The following is a 21,273-nucleotide window of genomic DNA, read 5'->3' on the forward strand; positions in this document are numbered from 1 at the left end:
GGTGTCCAAACTTTTGACTGGTACTGTATATATGCTTACCATTATAAGCATATATAAAATAGTCTAAGCAAGTTAGGCAAGGTCACACATGCTGAGTGAATGTTATCTTTTCCACATAAATTAACTGAGAGAGTACTATACATGCTGTTAGAAGAGGAGGAGAGAAGTGAAGAAAGACACCACACCCCTCGTTGCTCTAAGAAAAACTATAAGGTTACGACATGAGGGGGAAAAAGGATCACACACAGATACTTAAGACTAAGGGAAACTTGACTTACAGACTCTCCCACTCTCTAGAAGAGAAGAAACAAAACATAGAACGACTTAGGTATGTTTATAATATATACATCTCACCATGGTTAATCACACATTTTAGACACAAATAGGGAAAACAGGGCATCAATGATAGAGTACAGACTAGTCTGAACATCCTGAGAACAGAGTATAGTTCAAGTCAAGGTACATCATACTATGCCTAGATATTTTAAGTATGTAACAGTACTGTAGCTATTGTAACCATTATTCTATATGTGCACTAGACAGGTGCATCTATGGATTGAGTAGTTTCTGTTGGCAGTGCTAATACCATTTTCACACTACCATAACCAGGCCAGTCCAGAACAGCAAGACTCAGTTCGGCTCAGTAGTGTGAAAGTGGTATGTCTGACAGTGTACTGCAGTTTGAGCCTTGGGCCTCTAGGGGAGATACTTACGGTTTCATATTGAAGAGGTCCTTCACGCCCACGTTCGGCTCACCGCGTTTACGGTTCCTCTCGGCGATCAGCTTGTCTTTGGTCCAGGTCATGTGGACATGGTGGTCGGGCGTGGCGGTAGCTGTGTCACTGAGGTTGGCGTGGGACTTAGTGCCCAGTTTAGTGATGAGCTGAGACTGGGGGATAACACTTGTGTCACTACAGACCCAGGCAGGATGCTAAACAAAGTGGTGCCTCCTGTCAGATAGGATCAGGAGGCTGGCACAACTGTAGAATGGAGACTATCCTTATGTTTTGCATTATCAGCAAGAATGATAATGTTAATCCAAGCAATAGATCCAAAATGGATTATGGATGACATTCTCATGGTTGCATTCGTTCATCTGTCTACTCCATGGAAAAGGCATGAAATATTACTGGACATTTCAATGCTTCAACGTTAAAATAACAAAGCTCCATAAAAACAATGCATGACATAGAAACAAAATAAAGTGTACTATAGCAAACAATAATAAAACATACTACAAATAAATCGAAGTGAAGTTGAAAAATGAAAATGATGGAAACGATTAGGAAAAATGGGATTACATTTCTAATCCAAGTTGAAAGTTTGGGGTTGGCGGTTTTGCCAGTGTACCAAGAACGTTCTAAGTTTTTGGTTCTAAGAAGATCGTTGTAAAAATATCTAAGTGTAATACTTGCTACAAAGTTACTGAGCCAATAACTCTCAGGTAAGTGGATGCAGGAGTAGGGTGACAAGGACACAAGAGGACCACAGCCATAGAAATCCTATAATTCAGTTCTCTTTCATTCTTTTGCCCCAGCCATATTCATTCAGAGAAATGCTTCAGGGCGCTGATTCCAGAAACGCATACAGTATTGGGGTACGCTTTTACTGGAACACCTTAGTCATTCCTTAAGATTTCCTCAAGAATTGACAAATCACAGCTATTTAAAAAAAATACTTAATAGCTATGGCTCTGTCCATGTCAGATACAGGTATGAGGATGGGCTAGAGGGTGGAGAGGGAAGGGAGATGCTTATGGGATGTTTATGGGATGGTTCTGAGGCAGACACATCACATGGCTGCTGGGCTACCTCCTCATCCTCCCGTATGTCCATGGATATGGACAGACTTGGGACCTGTAGTGTCTCCACCATGGATGACTTCTTCTTCTCGATGGAGTTACGTGACTCGTCTGTGATGCTCTGAATCTGAAGCCCAACCCGATGCGAGCCCAGAACATCCAACACAGCAGCAGGAAATCAGGACAGGCCAAAATGTCACAACAGTCGGTCCATATTACGAGCCACAAACAACAAGGAAGTTAAGAACTACTGTAACAGGAAGGAACACAAATATAATCTATCCCGTGTGTGAAGTGCAACCTTTGTCCCCGTCTTTGATTTGAACACTGTGCATAGGCCTACAGTCAACATTCAAAGCAGTGACCATGTGTTTGCTTGTCAACGTAATTAGGTTTTATACACTATTCTACAAAAGCTGAAGAACATACACACATCCAGATATTTTCTTCAGGTGCTGGAGTTGTAGGCAAACTCAAAAGGAAAAACGCTGCACACTGCTGCTCATGCTCCCAGGTGATTTTATTTACAACAATGATTTGACTTAAACCCTTTATAGTTTCAAAATGTACATATTGTGTTTCTTATCCTAATTGAATATATATCTATATCTATATCTATATATATATGTTGCTGTAAATACTGATCACATTTCTTGTGTTTGATCATATATTTTGATACATTGAATGTTAACATTGTGAACCAATGTTATTTAATTTTACCTCCCGTTTCATTATGTGATGTCACTGAGTACTGCCCCTACATATAGGACTTCCACCCCCACCTGGATATGGATGCCTGATGAAGGGTCGAAATGTTGTTCCATATAAAATCACCTGGGAGCGTGAGCAGCAGTGTGTGGAGTTTCCTTTTTGTTGTCCACTATTGAATCACTTGGTTACACCACAGGAGGCTACTGAGGGGAGGACGGCTCATAATAATGGATGGAATGGAGTAAATGGAATGGTATCAAACACATGGAAACACAGGATGAGTTTGATAACATTCCATCGATTCCATTCCAGCCACTACTATGAACCCGTTCTCCCAAACTAAGGTGCCACCAGCCTCCTGTGGGTTAAACAGAACCTGACAGAGTTGAGCATCACATTACCTCTCTCTCTCGCTCGGTTCTGGACAGCTGCATCTGTTTCAGCATCTGAGAGCGCTGCTCCATCACCAGGGTCTTCTCATAGGTGAAGGCTGCAATGTCACTATCGTGCTGAGGACAGAAATACAAAGAAACTGGCAACAACAAAAAAAGGGGCAAAACCCTTGACAAATGGTTTCTTATTAATACAATAGCAGGTATGATTAAGTGTGAGTGCAGCTGCTTACCATCTCCACCACCTCCACTACAGCGTTGAGACGGAGGTGATACAGGAACATCTGCAGGTCCTTCTTCATCTGAATACTGTTGTCATCCATCTGAGCCACTGTGAAGATACGCATCTTACACTTTCTCCACACCTGGGACAGACAAGGAACAGAGAGGTAGAAAAAAGGGAAAGAAACTATGCGCGTCTATGAAACTGTTCTAAATGCTATAGTGCTTCAGTCCAATATCAGTTGTGGAAATTGTTTAATGGCCCATTGCAATTAACTTATTTTTTTTTATCTGGCCACCATTAGAATGTAGTGTGTATATATTTGTTTCTTGTTCATTTATTTTTTTATTTTTTTACAAAGCAACAGTATACAGTACCCAAAGGCATATGGTGCCAATGCCACAATACCTTGTGTTGGCGCAGTAAGAAAGGCAGCAGCATGAGAAGACCTCCATCATGAACAATCCACCACACGTCTATGGTGCCCTCCCCCAGACGGTCCTGGTTGCAGGGGAACTTGTCAATGTTCTTAGCAACCAGCAGGGCCTGATGGGCTGACGTAGTCTCTCTCACCGTCTCTGTGGGATAAGGAGGATATTTACTGTACTGCTTGTATTGTTATCAGTGCAAGAAACCCACATAATTAGGCCCCACAGTTTTGACTGATTTTGGTCAGGTCATTTGGTCAGGAAAAACTCTTAACCCTGCCCATAAACATACAAAAATGTTCTCAGAACCAAAAACCAAATCTCAATAGGTAGCTAAGCTAGCTTAATTTTTCAAATATATGTGGATGTCGTCACAAGAGGCTACTTAGTATGACATACTTGATTCTACTTAAATCTACTGTAGACTAGTATAGCAAACGATGGTGTGTACTGTGAAGGATACTAGAGTATGGTGTGTGTACCAATGAAGTTCTTCCAGGCGTAGGAGTCCTCAGCCTGTTTCCAGCCCCCAGGCCAGGCCATGAGAACGGCGTTGTGTTTCATGCCCCCCAGCCCTGCCGACTGGATCAGGTGGGAGAAACCATCCCGCAGGTTAGAGGACACCACCACGTGGCAGAAACCTTTGGTACGCTCCACGTGCATGGCCGACTTAACGTTCTGCACCAAGAAAAGACAAAAAAACATCAGGAGAAAATATAATGAAAGAGTGAAGAGGAGGATGAATTGATGGGAAAGTGAAAAAAAATACAGTTCCCCATAAATACACTTGCAAAATACCGATAGTGGATGAAACATTTGATGCAAGAATACAGTGGCAAGAAAAAAAAAAGAAAAAAAAAGTGAACCCCTTTGGAAATACCTGGATTTCTGCATAAATTGGCTCATAAAATGATCTGATCTTTATCTAGGTCACAACAATAGACAAACACACTCTGTTTAAACTAATAACACACAAACAATTACACGTTTTCATGTCTTTATTGAACACACTGAAAACATTCACAGTGTAGGGTGAAAAAAGTATGTGAACCCTTGGATTTAATAACTGGTTGACCCTATTTTGGAAGCAATAACCTCAACCAAACGTTTTCTGTAGTTGCGGATCAGACCTGCACAAAGGTCAGGAGGATTTTGGACCATTCCTCTTTACAAAACTGTTTCAGTTCAGCAATATTCTTGGGATGTCTGGTGTGAACTGCTCTATTGAGGTCATGCCACAGCATCTCAAAATCGGGTTGAGGTCAGGACTCTCCAGAAGGCGTATTTTCTTCTGTTGAAGATTTACTTCTGTGTTTTGGGTCGTTGTCCTGTTGCATCACCCAACTTCTGTTGAGCTTCAATTGGCGGACAGATAGCCTAACATTCTCCTGATAAACTTGGGATTTCATTTTTCCGTCGATGATAGCAAGCTGTCCAGGCCCTGAGGCAGCCCCAAACCATGATGCTCCCTCCACCATACTTTACAGTCGGGATGAGGTTTTGATGTTGGTGTGCTGTGCCTTTTTTTATCTACACATAGTGTTGTGTGTTCCTTCCAATCAACTCAACTGTAGTTTCATCTGTCCAAGGAATATTTTGCCAGTAGCACTGTGGAACATCCAGGTGCAGTTTTGCAAACTTAAGACGTGCAGCAATGTTTTATTTTGGACAGCAGTGGCTTCTTCCGGTGTCCTACCATGAACACCATTCTTGTTTAGTGTTTTACGTATCGTAGACCCGTCAAGAGATGTTAGCATGTTCCAGAGATTTCTGTAAGTCTTTAGCTGATTCTTATTAACCTCATTGAGCATTCTGCGCTGTGCTCTAGCAGTCATCTTTGCAGAACGGCCACCCTAGGGAGAGTAGCAACAGTGCTGAACTTTTCCTCCATTTATAGACAATTTGTCTTACCGCGGACTGATGAACATCAAGGCTTTTAGAGAAACTTTTATAACCCTTTCCAGCTTTATGCAAGTCAACAATTCTTAATCTTAGGTCTTCTGAGATCTCTTTTGTTCGAGGCATGGTTCACATCAGGCAATGCTTCTTGTGAGTGTTTTTTTTACAAGGCAAGACAGCTCTAACCAACATCTTCAATCTCGTCTCATTGGTTAGCTGACTCCTGACTCCAATTAGCTTTTGGAGAAGTCATTAGCCTAGGGGTTCACATACTTTCCCCAACCTACACAGTAAATGTTTAAATTATATATTCAATATAGACAAGAAAAATACAATAATTTGTGTGTTATTAGTTTAAGCACACTATGTGTGTCTATTGTTGTGACTTAGATGAAAATCAGATCAAATTTGATCAAATCCAGGTAATTCCAAAGGGTTCACATACTTTTTCTTGCCATTGTACTATGCAGAAAGTATGAAGGAAAATCACCCATGGGATGTAAGTCTTAATGAATGCTTTCTAAACTTGGACATTAAGTCAAGAGTGAGTGACCAAAATAATGTTCCAACATGTATGGCTAATAATGGGAAACATCTATACAGCTGACTGCAGGAATCTTTACAGAGCCAGTGGAGTTTGATGTCGGACAGCGTTTTATTGACCTCTTTGTGCTTGAATTAGACTAGTCAGAATTTATCATTGCACTTGGCCGGAGGGTAGCATGACAGAGCAAAAGACTGAAATGCAGCTTTCAGACTGTAATCTGGGATGAGGAAGAGGACAGAGAGTGAGGAGGACAGAGAGTGAGGTGCACAGAGAATTATGTAATTATGTATAAAGTTGTAACTTTTTGTCCAAGAGGGCAATTGGCTTTGCAGCAGGTAAAAAACATAAAATCTACATGGATCACAATGATACTTCACCAGTACTCATCTCTAACAGCTTGCCTCTATGATATTTCAGTGCACCCCTCCGACCTGCCAGCAGGTGGCAGAGCTTTCTGTTCCGAGATCATGAATTGAGAATTCCATACTCCTCAATGAGGTGAAAGCAAAGGAGTAAGCCTTTTAGAGTCTGGGATAATAATGCATATACTAGCACTTGTAGTGTGCTTGCCAAAATCGTGCTTTGACGAAGACTCCAGCCACCCGAGAGATGGACTGTTCTCCATGCTCACATCCGGCAGGCGGTACCGGTGCATCAAGGCTCAGACCAACAGACTCCTAAACAGCTTCCATCCCCTGGCCGGCCATAAGACTGTTAAATGGCTAACAACTACTGCGCTCCCTCTCCCACAGACTATTCACACTGACTCTATGCCCATCCACAGGTCTCCACTGATGTATTACTCCATTACACTGCTGTACATTGATTATTGATTACCATTACCATTAGTATTTATCCTGCTACTGGTCACTATTACTACTGTTTACATGTTTATACATACACATTAATATATACCAGTAGTATATTACCATAAGTATTTATATATTGCTGCTACCAGTTACCTTTTCAGCAGTGTTTACATGTACACTGAGTATATAAAACATTAAGAACACCTGCTCTTTCCATGACATAGACTGACCAGGTGAAAGCCATGACCCTTATTGATGTCACTTGTTAAATCCACGTCAATCAGTATAGATGAAGGAGGAGACAGGTTAAAGAAGGATTTTTAAGTCTTAAAAAAATGCAGACATGGATTGTGTGTGTGCCATTCAGAGAGTGAATGGGTAAGCCAAATAATGAATTGCCTTTGAACGGAGTACGGTAGTAGTTTGAGTGTTTCAAGAACTGCAACATTGCTGGGTTTTTCACGCTCAACGTTTTTGGTTACTACATGATTCCATATGTGTTATTTCATAGTTTTGATGTCTTCACTACGTAGAAAAGATAAAAATAAATAAAAAATGGAAAAAATAATACATTTCTTTGTGATGGTGTATATTAAATGGACTGTTAAAATAGACGCCTGCAGCATTGGTAAATTCGAATTTGTCGAGGCCCGGCTATTCTAGTTTTAAAGAATAAAAAAATAGGATTTTGTGTCTGTCATATCATTAGTATTGTATCCTCTTCTACATTATTAAATTGAAGGATGGCCAACTTGTCTCTTTGCCAAGATTCATTTGAGGGTGTTTGTGAAAGAAAGTAACGCAAAAGTTATATAATGCGCTACTCTGCACAAAGTCATTTTCATAAAGTAGCGTGTTACTTTGAAAGTAAGGAGTAATATGTAATATATTACTTTCCCAAGTAACAAATCCCAACAAGGGATACGAATTCCCTGCCGCCATGATCATGTGATATGAGTGTCTGTCTCACCTGCTCTGCGCTCTTGGTCTCGGCCCCCAGGGTCATGTAGGTGCCCTCCAGCACAGAGCTGACGATGGTCAGGCCTTTCCCTGCCTTCAGCTGGGTGGTGAAGGACAGCAGACGAGGGTGTTTCACCCCCAGGTCTGAATCCAGCTTCAGTAGCACCAGTAGCTGAGGCCTGGGGGGAGAGATAAGGTCAAGTACAGTCAGTATATGTCAATAGATAGGCATCAGGAAAAGTCCCTAAACTAGGTCACCAGACAGAACATCAAGACAACTGTGTGTATTGTGCATCAGATCTACACCAGATTCTAGTCTTCAAACTGACAATGCACCCCTATGTTTTGATTTCAAAGACATTCTTGTATCTTTCACAACTAAAGCTGCCAAATAACTCTAAATCTAGCCTATATAACCTGTTTCAAATTATCCCTTTTACGCTCAACATAGCCACTTCAAATGCTCACTCGCTCTGTAAATGGGAAAAATATCCTTTCTATTTTATTCAGCTAAGTTCAATTATATTTTTCTTACTATAAAATCATAGAAAATAATGGCGCAGGACTTATAAGCATATCATTTCAACTAAATGAACAAGCCTACAAATCAAATAAAAGTGTATTTGTCATGTGCGCCAAATACAACAGGTGCTTACTTACAGGCTCTAACCAATAGTGCAAAAAGGTATTAGGTGAATAATAGGTAAGTTAAGAAATAAAAAGTAAAAAGACAGTGAAAAATAACAGTAGCGAGGCTATATACAGTAGCGAGGCTATCAAAGTAGCGAGGCTACATACAGACACCAGTTAGTCGGGCTGATTGAGGTAGTATGTACAAGTAGATATGGTTAAAGTGACTATGCATATATGATGAACAGAGAGCAGCAGTAGCGTAAAATATGGGTTGGAGGGTGGTGGGACACAATGCAGATAGTCGAGTAGCCAATGTGCGGTAGCACTGGTTGGTCTGGCCAATTGAGGTAGTATGTACATGAATGTATAGTTAAAGTGACTATGCATATATAATAAACAGAGAGTAGCAGCAGCGTAAAAGAGGGGTTGGGGGGGGGCACACAATGCAAATAGTCCAGGTAGCCATTTGATTACCTGTTCAGGAGTCTTATGGCTTTTGGGTAAAAACTGTTGAGAAGCCTTTTTGTCCTAGACTTGGCACTCCGGTATCGTTTGCAATGCGGTAGTAGACAGAACAGTCTATGACTGACTACCCTCTGTAGTGCCTTGCGGTCGGAGGCCGAGCAATTGCTGTACCAGGCAGTGATGCAACCAGTCAGGATGCTCTCGATGTTGCAGCTGTAGAACCTTTTGAGGATCTGAGGACCCATGCCAAACCTTTTAGTTTCCTGAGGGGGAATATGCTTTGTCGTGCCCTCTTCACGACTGTCTTGGTGTGTTTGGACCATTCTAGTTTGTTGGTGATGTGGACACAAAGGAACTTGAAGCTCTCAACCTGCTCCACTACAGCCGCGTCGATGAGAATGGGGGTGTGCTCGGTCCTCCTTTTCCTGTAGTCCACAATCATCTCCTCAGTCTTGGTTACGTGAAGGGATAGGTTGTTATTCTGGCACCACCAGGCCAGGTCTCTGACCTCCTCCATATAGACTGTCTCGTCGTTATTGGTGGTTAGGCCTACCACTGTTGTGTCGTCTGCAAACTTAGTGGTGGTGTTGGAGTCGTGCCTGGCCATGCAGTCGTGGGTGAACAGGGAATACAGGAGGGGACTGAGCACGCACCCCTGGTGTGCTCCAGTGTTGAGGATGTGTTGCTACCTACCCTCACCACCTGGGGGCGGCCCGTCAGGAAGTCCTGGATCCAGTTGCAGAGGGAGGTGTTTAGTACCAGGATCCTTAGCTTAGTGATGAGCTTTGAGGGCACTATGGTGTTGAACGCTGAGCTGTAATCAATGAATAGCAATCTCACATAGGTGTTCCTTTTGTCCAGGTGGGAAAGGGCAGTGTGGAGTGCAATAGAGATTGCATCATCTGTGGATCTGTTTGGGTGGTATGCAAATTGGAGTGGGTCTAGTGTTTCTGGGATAATGTTGTTGATGTGAGCCATTACCAGCATTTCAAAGCACTTCATGGCTATGGACGTGAGCGCCACGGGTCTGAAGTTATTTAGGCAGGTTGCCTTTGTGTTCTTGGGCACAGGGACTATGGTGGTCTGCTTGAAACATGTTGGTATTACAGACTCAATCAGGGACATGTTGAAAATGTCACCTGTCAGTCGGTCAGCACATGCCCGGAGCACACGTCCTGGTAATCCGTCTGGCCCATCAGCCTTGTGAATGTTAGCCTGTTTAAAGGTCTTACTCAAGTCGGCTACGGAGAGCGTGATCACACAGTCGTCCAGAAAAGCTGATGCTCTCATGCATGCCTCAGTGTTGCTTGCCTCGAAGCGAGCATAGAAGTGATTTAGCTTGTCTGGTAGGCTCGTGTCACTGGGTAGCTCGCGGCTGTGCTTCCCTTTATAGTCTGTAAAAGTTTGCAAGCCCTGCCACATCTGACGAGCGTCGGAGCCGGTGTAGTATGATTCAATCTTAGCCCTGTATTGACACTTTGCCTGTTTGATGGTTCGTTGCAGGGCATAGCAGGATTTCTTATAAGCTTCCGGGTTAGAGTCCCGCACATTGAAAGCGGCAGCTCTACCCTTTAGCTCAGTGCGAATGTTGCCTGTAATCCATGGCTTCTGGTTGGGGTATGTACGTACAGTCACTGTGGGGATGACGTCCTCGATGCACTTATTGATAAAGCCAGTGACTGATGTGGTGTACTCCTCAATGCCATCGGAAGAATCCCGGAACATGTTCCAGTCTGTGATAGCAAAACAGTCCTGTAGTTAAGCATCTGCTTCATCTGACCACTTTTTTATTGACCGAGTCACTGGTGCTTCCTGCTTTAATTTTTGCTTGTAAGCAGGAATCAGAAGGATAGAGTTGTGGTCGGATTTACCAAATGGAGGGCGAGGGAGAGCTTTGTATGCGTCTCTCTGTGTGGAGTACAGGTGATCTAGAATTTTCCCCTCTGGATGCACATTTAACATGCTGATAGAAATTAGGTAGAACTGATTTAAGTTTCCCTGCATTAAAGTCTCTGGCCAGTAGGAGCGCCGCCTCTGGGTGAGTGGTTTCCTGTTTGCTTATTTCCTTATACAGCTGACTGAGTGCGGTCTTAGTGCCAGCATCTGTCTGTGGTGGTAAATAAACAGCCACGAAAAGTATAGCTGAAAACTCTATTGACAAGTAGTGTGGCCTGCAATTTATCACAATATACTCTACTTCAGGCGAGCAAAATCTAGAGACTTCATTAGATTTCGTGCACCACCTGTTGTTTACAAATATGCACAGACTGAGCCCCCCTCTCGTCTTACTGGAGTGTGCCGTTCTATCTTGCTGGTGCAGTGTATATCCCGCTAGCTGAATATCCATGTCGTCATTCAGCCACAATTCCGTGAAACATAGGATATTACAGTTTTTAATGTCCCGTTGGTAGGATATTCGTGATCGTACCTTGTCTAATTTATTGATTGCACGTTGGCGAGTAATATTGACGGTAACGGCAGCTTTCCCTCTCGCCTTCTGCAGATCCTCACGAGGCACCCCGCTCTGTGTCCTCTGTACCTGCATCTCTTCCTCTTGCCAATAACTGGGATGTTGGCCCTGTCGGGTGTTAGGAGAATGTCCTGTGCGTCCTGCTTGTTGAAGAATAAATCTTTGTCTAATCCGAGGTGAGTGATTGCTGTCCTGATATCCAAAAGCTATTTTCTGCCGTAAGATACGGTTGCAGAAACATTATGTACAAAATAAGTTACAAATAACGCAAAAAAAAACACATAATAGCACAATTGGTCGGGCGCCCGTAAAACTGCTGCCATTTCTTCCGGCACCATTTTCAGTCAATGCCTATGGCATTGGGCATAGCCAGATAACATATGCCTACAGTAGGCCAACTCATATTCTGTTCTTCTGAAATACATTTTCTTCATATCATGATGTTTGTTTGGACCCAATTAAAGTAAATAATGGATTTATTGTGGTGTAAATTAAAGTACATTTATTTGACCTTTAAAAAAAAAGAATGCTCCAAAGGTGTAGGTCAGCAGCTTGTGTGCATGGAGGCCAGGACATGCTAAACGTGTTAATGTACATTTTCGGTCAATTACAGTGGGACTAGCAGTCTTTTGCATGACAATAACCCGGCTGAAAAAATGTCATGACTCTTTGAAGAGGAAGGGTTTTATCATCATCACTATACATTGGCCCTTAGTTCAGGAGTCATCGCCACCCTACGCTCTACACAGTTCTCAGCCTCTCACCTCCAGTTCTTAGTGTGTGTTGGCACTTCCTCCAGGCGGATCAGAGCGTAGCGAGCAGCGTTCAGGGACAGACCTCTGATCCCGTCTCCCCACTCCTTCTCTGCCCTGAGAAGAAAGAGTTAAATTATAGATTTTGTTTAACCTTTAGATAACTAGGCAAGTCAGTTAAGAACAAATTCTTATTTACGATGACGGCCTACCCCGGCCAAACCCTCCCCTAACCCAGACGACGCTGGGCCAATTGTGCGCCGCCCTATGGGACTCCCGATCACGGCCGGTTGTGATACAGCCCGGGTTGTGATACAGCCCGGGATCGAACCAGGGTCTGTAGTGAAGCCTTTAGCACTGAGATGCAGTGCCTGAGAATGCTTCGCCACTTGGGAGCCCCTGAGATCAGAGAGTGGGTTAAAAAAGGCAGGAACACTATAGGATTACAGAGATCTCACACATTAGGTAACAAAAGCAATGCACCAAACTGAAACCAATGCAATGCACCAAACTGTAACTGAAGCCAATTATAACATACAGTCCAGAACATGGGTTTAAGAAAGGGTGGGACACACGTAGAGATGTATGATACTGTGTTATATTGTATTGTGTGGGGAATGGCCACACTACATAAAAGCCGTTAGTCACTCATTTAAGTATCACAACCAATGTAATTACAATACAGTACAATGTTATTGAGCTGTTATTGGGAAACCAAACTCTTACCCTCTGTACTCAATGTACTTATAGATGCATCCTGCGATGGACATGGCTACCAGGGCATAGTACCAGGAGGAGATGAACATGAGGGAGAGACAGAGACTCATCCCCAGGAATGACAGAGTCCTGCAGGGACCAGAGAACAGGGGCTTATTTTTTGGATAGGCATTAGGTCAGTGTTCCTTAGTCCTGATATTTCTTGGACACCTACTTTTATTCCATACCAACACTAACACACCTGATTTAATTAATCAAGGGCTTGAGGATTAGTTGATTGGTTGAATCAGGTGGGTTAGTGCTTGGTTGAAATAAAAAAACATCTAACTTTGTTTGTCACAAACGCCGAATACAACAAGTGTAGACCTTACTGTGAAATGCTTACTTACAAGCCCTTAACCAACAGTGCAGTTCCAGAAAGAGTTAAGAAAATATTTACCAAATTTACTAAAGAAAAAAATAATAAAAAGTAACAAAATAAAAATAACGAGGCTATATACAGGGGGTACCGGTACTGAGTCAATGTGCGGGGGGTACAGGTTAGTCGAGGTAATTTGTACATGTATTTGATTAATTGTTCAGCGGTCTTATGGCTTAGGGGTAGAAGCTGTTAAGGAGCCTTTTGGTCCTAGACGTGGAACTCCGGTACTGCTTGACGTGCGGTAGCAGAGAGAACAGTCTATGATTTGGGTGGCTGGGGTCTTTGACAATTTTTAGGGCCTTCCTCTGACACCACCTGGTATAGAGGTCCTGGATGGCAGGAAGCTTGGCCCCAGTGGTGTACTGGGCCGTACGCACTATCCTCTGTAGCGTCTTATGGTCAGACGCCCGTGCAGTTGCCATACCAGGCAGTAATGCAACCAGTTAGGATGCTCTCGATGGTGCAGCTGTAGAACTTTTTGAGGATCTGGGGACCCATACCAAACATTTTCAGTCTCCTGAGAGGGAAAAGGTGTTGTCGTGCCCTCTTCACAACTCTCTGTGTGTTTGGACCATTCTAGTTTGTTGGTGATGTGGACACCAAGGAACTTGAAACTCTCGACCCGCTCCACTACAGCCCTGTTGATGAGAATGGGGGCCTGTTCGGCCCGCCTTTTCCTGTAGTCCACGATCAGCTCCTTTGTCTTGCTCACATTGGAGGGAGAGGTTGTTGTCCTGGCACGACACTATAGGCTGTCTCATCATTGTCGGTAATCAGGCCTACCACTGTTGTGTCGTCAGCAAACTAAATGATGGTGTTTGGCCACGCAGTCGTGGGTAAACAGGGAGTACAGGAGGGGAATAAGCGCAAACCTTTGAGGGGCCCCCATGTTGGGGATCAGCGTGGCAGACGTGTTGTTGCCTACCCTTACCACCTGGGGGCAGCCCGTCAGAAAGTGCAGGATACAGTTTCAGAGGGAGTTGTTAAGTCCCAGGGTCGTTAGCCTGGTGATGAGCTTTGTGGGCACTATGGTGTTGAACGCTGAGTAGTCAATGAACAGCATTCTCACATAGGTGTTCCTTTTGTCCAGGTGGGAAAGGGCAGTGTGGAGTGCGATTGAGATTGCATCATCTGTGGATCTGTTGGGACGGTATGCAAATTGGAGTGGGTCTAGGGTATCCAGGATGATGCTGTTGATGTGAGCCATGACCAGCCTTTCAAAGCACTTCATAGCTACCAACGTGAGTGCTACGGAGCGGTAATCATTTAGGCAGGTTACCTTCGCTTCCTTGGGCATAGGGACTATGGTGATCTGCTTGAAACATGTAGGTATTACAAACTTGGTCAGGGAGAGGTTGAAAATGTCAGTGCAGACACTTTCCAGTTGGTCCGCGCATGCTTTGAGTACACGTCCTGGTAATTCGTCTGGCCCCGCGGCCTTGTGAATGTTGACCTGTTTAAATGTCTTGCTCACATCGACTATCGAGAGCGTTATCACAGTTGTCCGGAACAGCTGGTGCTCTCATGCATGCTTCAGTGTCACTTGCCTCGAAGCGAGCATAAAAGGCATTTATCTCATCTGATACGCTCGGGTCACTGGGCAGCTTTCGGCTGGGTTTCCCTTTGCAGTCCGTAATAGTTTGCAAGCCCTGCCACATCCGACGAGCGTCAGAGCTGGTGTAGAAGGATTCAATCTTCATCCTGTATTGACACTTTGCCTGTTTGATGCTTCGTCTGAGGGCGTAGCGGGATTTCTTATAAACGTCCGGATTAGTGTCCCGCTCCTTGAAAATGGCAACACTATTTTTTAGCTCGATGCAGATGTTGCCTGTAATCCATGGATTCTGGTTGGGATATGTACGTACGGTCAATGTGGGTACGACGTCCTCAATGCACTTATTGATGAAGCCGATGACTGAGGCGGTATACCCCTCAATGCCATGAATCCTGTAACATATTCCAGTCTGTGCTAGTAAAACAGTCCTGTAATGTAGCATCTGCGTCATCTGACCACTTCCATATTGAGGGAGTCACTGGTACTCCCTGCTTTAGTTTTTGCCTGTAAGCAGGAATCAGGAGGATAGAATTATGGTCAGATTTGCAAATGGAGGGCATGGGAGAGCTTTGTACGCGTATCTGTGTGTTGAGTGAAGGTGGTCTAGAGTTGTTTTTTCTCTGGTTGCACATGTGACATGCTAGGAGAAATTAGGTAAAACTGATTTAAGTTTCCCTGCATTAAAGTCCCCGGCCACTAGGAACGCCGCTTCTGGATGAGCATTTTCTTGTTTGCTTATGGCCTTATACAGCTGGGTGAATGAGGTCTTAGAGCCAGCATCGGTTTGTGGTGGTAAATAGACTGCTACAAATAATATAGATGAAAACTCTTGGTACATAGTGTGGTCTATGGTACTCCACACCTCAGGGGTGCAATACCTCAAGATTTATTTAATATTAGACATCGCGCACCAGCTGTTATTGACAAATAGATACACACCCACACCCCTCATATTACCAGACGTAGCTTCTCAATCCTCCCGATGCATGGAAAATTTTGCCAGCTCTATATTATCCGTGTTATCGTTCAGCCATGACTCAGTGAAACATAAGATATTACAGTTTTTAATGTCCCGTTGGTAGGATAGTCTTGATCGCATATCATCTACATTGTTTTCCAATGATTGCACATTGGCCAATAGAACGGATGGTAGTGGAGGTATAGTCACGCGCCTACGAATTCTCAGAGGGCAGCCCGACCTCCGCCCCCCTTTTCTCCGTCTTTTCTTCACGCAAATGATGGGGATTTGGACCCGTTCCCAAGAAAGCAGTATATCCTTTCCGTCGGACATGTTAAAGAATAAATCTTCATCCAGTTCGAGGTGAGTAATTGCTATTCTGATGTCCAGAAGTTATTTTCGGCCATAAGAGACGGTAGCAGCAACATTACGTACAAAATAAGTTTAAAAAATAAGTTACAAACAACGCGAAAAAAGTAACAAAGTAGCACAGTTGGATAGGAGCTCGTAAAACGCCAGCCATCCCCTCCAACGCCATTCTCAAAAAAACCTGCATGCCTTGTGGTTCCAAAGGTCCAGAATGGAATATAATTGCATTTGGCTCTTTTGGTATGAGAAATAAACTCACCAGTGGTAAAACTTAAACCTGGGCCTCCAGTTGGGAGTGCGTAGCAGTGTCTGGACGGCACAGGCTAGGTTGACAAACAGGTAGCACATCAGGAAAAACCTGCAACCCAGCCCCACGGAAAGGACAAAGAAACGTGACTTATTTTTGACCAACAGGCTTTTGAGGCAAGATTATTCACACTGAGCTAAACACTCACATTGAGAGAATGGGGGCAACAGCATCCAGTGATGCAATGAGGATTCCAATCTCACAGATACCAACAGTCATCAAGAGGGCCCAGGTAGGTTCCCCATTGGCTTTACCATGACCAAACACCTAGAGAGACAGAGACAGAGAACTAGCTGAAATTGTTCTGTTTTCGAGATGCAAAAGCAAGGGCAGAGTCTCTAGGACCTTCTTACCTGCAGAAAGGGGACGATCCCATCGCGTGCTATGGCTTGCAACAGGCGAGGGGCGCCGGTGAGGCTCTGCAGCCCTGCCCCACAGCAGGAGAAGAAGGAGCCAATCACGATCACCCACGGAGAAGGCCATGCCAGAGTTCCAATCACCAAGTTCTTCTTAACCGAGTCCCCAAATCTGTAGCAGAAATACACACAGTTGAATGTTATACAAACACAGGTACTTTATAGTACAGGAGAGAACTAGACCTGAAGAAAGACAGGCAAATTGAGAGACATAAATCTTATCACATACTGTACACATAATGAAAAACCCAGTAATAATCTTAGGCTGATTGGGACAGAACAGCTAAACACCCTATCACATTGACATTGAACTTATTGGCACACAATGTTTCCTTTACAACGCAGTCTGTTTACGTGTGGTCTTTCCTTCTAAATGCACAACAAGGGGGTATGTGTATGATGTGTAAGTATTTGATATAGAAATGATACAGAGCAGTAAAGGCTTCCGCATCAAAGGTACATAATGACATAAGCTATTTCCAAGTTGTAAATAATAATAGTTCTTACTTGGAAGTACTAACTGTGGAATAATAGATGTATTTTATATAGCGCTTTTCACTATAAAGATAATCACAACGACGCTTAAATAGTACTTACTTGTCTCTCAAAACGACACCCTCGATACAGGCACCAAATAGGACCACACAGGTCATGTCTGGGAGTTGTTTTTAAGATAGATATAGTGCACACTCTCTCTCACACACACACACACACACACACACACACACAGACAGACACAGACAGACACAGACAGACACAGACAGACACAGACAGACACAGACAGACACAGACAGACACAGACAGACACACAGGTTTCCCCAAGGATACAAATAAAAGAAGTGGTTGCTATGGCCAGGATGGTGCCGATGGGAATCGATCTCTGGGCATCTCGCAGGTCTCCAGATCTGTTGGAGCCCGCCATGATTCCTGTGATGGAAACACACATACCGTACCAGTCAAACGTTTGGACACACCTACTCATTCCAGGGTTTTTCTTGATTTTTACTATTTTCTACATTGTAAAATAATAGTGAAGACATCAAAAAATGCATAGTTCTTCCAAACCTCAAGTTACAGTAGCACCCCAACAATCTGCATGAGGGTGACAATCAATCAATAATGTTATATTATGGGAGTTACATTATGTCTATGGTGCCAATATGGTCTCTATACCAACCTGTGACAGAGGGGAAGTAGATTCCCACCAGCAGAGTGAAGAAGGTGGAGATGTCGTTGAAGATGTAAGGCTTGTAGATATCTCTGGAGTTATCCTGGACTGGGACAGACGACTGATTCTTCTTCTCTACCAACATCCCACTGGGCCCGTAGTCACCCCACATGTTGTCTACGGGGGACACAGAGGAGTCACATTATAGTAGACTATAAACTGTTGATATCCAAATCTTTTGTCATTAGCCATTTAAACATTTGTACTATGCAATAACACATGTATTCCAATTGAGAAATAACACACAAAAAAACTAATATACTTTGATTTCCTAACTCAAACAGGGTGAGAAGACAAACCAAGAATTTGTATAAGGATCCCCATTAGCCGCTGCCAAGGCAGCAGCTATGGTTCCTGGGGTCCAAACAAGATTAAAACAACTCCGTCACCATATTTTTTTTATAAAACAGTACATTATATAACACATTATTAACCCACTACTCTACAATACAACATGTATAATACCACAATACTATACCACAATAATATTACAACATTACAATGTACGTTTGTGTTAGCATGTGTATGTGCCTGTGTGTGTCTTCCCAGTTTGCTTTGTTCATGATAATACTATGATAAATGATATGACCATGGTGAGTAACTAGTAGTAAGAATGTAGAAGGCCTGGTAACATTTTTACTGTGTAGGTCTCCACCAGGCCTATCCAGTGTAGCAATGTTCACCAGACATTGGGTTGTGGCTGACCTTTGATGACCCCGCTGAGCAGGCCTGGGATGCCCTGGATCTCAGTCACGTTGTTCAGGGTAAAATATTCATCACAGGTAGCGTTGAGGTGGGGGCTGCCACAGAACAGCTTCCACAGCTCGGTGGTGTATGTCACGTTCTTGATCACCTCCGTCTTCATACACTTCTCAAAGTTGTGGTTCTGCAAGGAACGGTTCCCCAGGAGACAGATTCTGTAGAAAACATACATCTATGAGGATCTTCTTGTGTAAAGAATTAAGAATATTTTCCTTTTGGCCACTGTAACCGCTGTAAAGAGTCTATTCATATGTGTCGCACTGATATCAGGCCTATAAGATCAGATGACTGATGATGGTCCTATAAAGTGTGCCTATTACTCTGACGAGACACACACAGGCACAAGCATTTCCTATGCCAATAGACTAACTAGAACTCATAAATCGGACTTACGGATAGTCGGGTGGTTCTATGACGGTCTTGATGACTCCAGCATAGATGGCCATGATGGAGAGCACCACACAGGCCAGGAAGACCAGGGCCAGCTTGTTGACATATTTGACCCCCACAAACACCACTAGAGCCATAAGTGCCAGACAGCAGGTCCCATACACACGCATGTTATTCAGCATGGCCTCTGTCTCGTCCTCCTTCTTCTCCGCCACAAATACTGCAGTGTTCGGCACGATGTACGTCTGGAACAAGAATAGGAGTCAACTAGGACACTAGCTTTATGAACATTGGACATGTCACATGGTCAGGCCCAACCAGAAAAATTCTGGGCCACTGTTATAGGCTATAACAAGGTAACCATTCCTGGAAGAGTCATGTGGTCATTAAAAACTCCTGTCTCAAAACTTTGTGCATGTCCTACATTATATCATGACCAGGCATTCTGTTTCATCCTTACCAGTAGGATTTCAATGGTACCCAGAATGTACATGGACCCAGCGAACGTGGTGCCCAGGTAGAAGCACAAGCCCACAGCCCCACCAAACTCTGGACCCAAAGACCTGGAGATCATGTAGTAGGAGCCTCCAGCTGCATGGGGCAAGAGAACAGATCCATGTAAAGCGACTAGAAAATAACAAAAAGGTATCCACAGAATATATAGAGCATATGTCATACATTTAATAGTAAATAAACCACCAAGGTAAAACATTAACAGTACTATAGCGTTAAATAACCATGTCTCCATAAAAACACAGGTTGAGGTTTCTTATTCAAGGTGAAAATAAGTTGAAGTTGAACTGGCATTACCTGGCACTACACCATTTGTTGCAATAGCGCTCATTGATATCGCTGTCAGCATGGTCTGTAAGGGAGGAAAAAATACAAAATACTAGCATTGTTGGGTGTATGGATACAACTTCCTCAGTGAGTAAAAAATGAGATGACTAAGATCGACAGAGAATACTACAGTATAGTACCTGAAACTCCCTGAAATAAATTAAATGGTCATACTAGATGTATTGTACACCTATATTCTTCACACCATAGTACTCTTACATAGTTCTATAGAAAAGTACTCACACAGGTGCAGCACATGACGACAATAGCGAAGGACTCCATGATGCCAGCGGTGCCAACGATCCAGGTGAGACGCAGGAAGAGGATGACTCCCAGGATGTTCTGCATGCAGGGCAGGTACACACCGATGAAGGTGCCCATCTGAGAACTCTAGAGGTGCCAATGCAGAGGGCCAGGGAAGAGGTGAAGTAGGATTACCATGAGTCAGGTTATGGTACAGTAGGGCCTTGTAAGGTATACTGTAACGCCGCAATACAGCATACAATACAACATTGTACAATCCTGTCCAATTTTTTTTATGTATTTTTTATTTATTGAATATTAAAACATACAATCTACCCGCAGTGAAGCGGCTCAACATTTACATTACATTCAGTCATCTAATCAGAGCGGTCCAAAGAAGCAACCAGGGTCAACGCCCTGCCCAAGGGCACGTCGACAGATCTCCCACCAAGTCAAAACGGGGACCCGAACCAGCGACCTATCGGCCACCGGCCCAAGCTCCCGACCGCCAGGCCACCAACCCTCCAAGATCTCCCCGACAGTTGCCCCTCAACCATCCGAGACTCCAGCCCCTTTCCTGATGATGCTGTTCTTATTCCTCCGCCAGTTTTGATCCTTTATATTGGGCAGACAAACCAGTTCCTTACCTCCTCCTGCTGCTATCTTTTCAGGGGGATGAAATTGGAATTTAACCAGCTCTGCAATCCTCGTTTGAAAAAGAGAAATGCTTTGAAAAAGGTTTCATTTTAAATTAAATCTAAAATTTGACATCAATCTGCACAAAGGCAAAAAGGCCATTTTGGGTTCAAGTAAAAGTTTTGTATAAATGAAGCTTTTAGAGAGAGGATTAGTGCTTTTATATTTAATAATCTCAACTAACCCAGTTCATATTCTTTATATAGATAGGCACACTTTAGCTTGTCTGGTTTAGAAACCCAGATAAAGCGAAATATTTTTCTCTCATATGATTTCAAAAA

The 21,273-nt window shown here is 43.4% G+C and overlaps 1 protein-coding gene across 2 annotated transcripts in view; it reads right to left on the reverse strand.

The window, feature by feature from the left end:
• The window catches only part of LOC129824090 (solute carrier family 12 member 7-like), a 101,069-nt gene that overhangs the window by 13,540 nt on the left and 66,256 nt on the right, over positions 1 to 21,273 (reverse strand). Inside the window, exons 4-24 of one of the 2 annotated variants that reach the window (XM_055883409.1) lie at positions 20,297 to 20,443; positions 20,024 to 20,078; positions 19,674 to 19,804; positions 19,217 to 19,458; positions 18,767 to 18,978; positions 18,011 to 18,178; positions 17,662 to 17,760; positions 17,431 to 17,488; positions 16,771 to 16,945; positions 16,566 to 16,684; positions 16,370 to 16,468; positions 12,817 to 12,936; positions 12,103 to 12,207; positions 7,781 to 7,949; positions 4,038 to 4,233; positions 3,536 to 3,705; positions 3,138 to 3,269; positions 2,914 to 3,021; positions 1,812 to 1,928; positions 714 to 889; positions 279 to 293 (exon numbers count right to left, since the gene is read on the reverse strand). In XM_055883409.1, coding sequence (XP_055739384.1) covers positions 279 to 293; positions 714 to 889; positions 1,812 to 1,928; positions 2,914 to 3,021; positions 3,138 to 3,269; positions 3,536 to 3,705; positions 4,038 to 4,233; positions 7,781 to 7,949; positions 12,103 to 12,207; positions 12,817 to 12,936; positions 16,370 to 16,468; positions 16,566 to 16,684; positions 16,771 to 16,945; positions 17,431 to 17,488; positions 17,662 to 17,760; positions 18,011 to 18,178; positions 18,767 to 18,978; positions 19,217 to 19,458; positions 19,674 to 19,804; positions 20,024 to 20,078; positions 20,297 to 20,443 — 2,813 coding nt within the window. The remainder of the gene's footprint in view (positions 1 to 278; positions 294 to 713; positions 890 to 1,811; positions 1,929 to 2,913; positions 3,022 to 3,137; positions 3,270 to 3,535; positions 3,706 to 4,037; positions 4,234 to 7,780; positions 7,950 to 12,102; positions 12,208 to 12,816; positions 12,937 to 16,369; positions 16,469 to 16,565; positions 16,685 to 16,770; positions 16,946 to 17,430; positions 17,489 to 17,661; positions 17,761 to 18,010; positions 18,179 to 18,766; positions 18,979 to 19,216; positions 19,459 to 19,673; positions 19,805 to 20,023; positions 20,079 to 20,296; positions 20,444 to 21,273) is intronic. The other variant, XM_055883410.1, reaches the window with a different exon arrangement.

Source organism: Salvelinus fontinalis, chromosome 26, assembly GCF_029448725.1.
Source record: "Salvelinus fontinalis isolate EN_2023a chromosome 26, ASM2944872v1, whole genome shotgun sequence".
Taxonomy (NCBI): Eukaryota; Metazoa; Chordata; class Actinopteri; order Salmoniformes; family Salmonidae; genus Salvelinus; species Salvelinus fontinalis.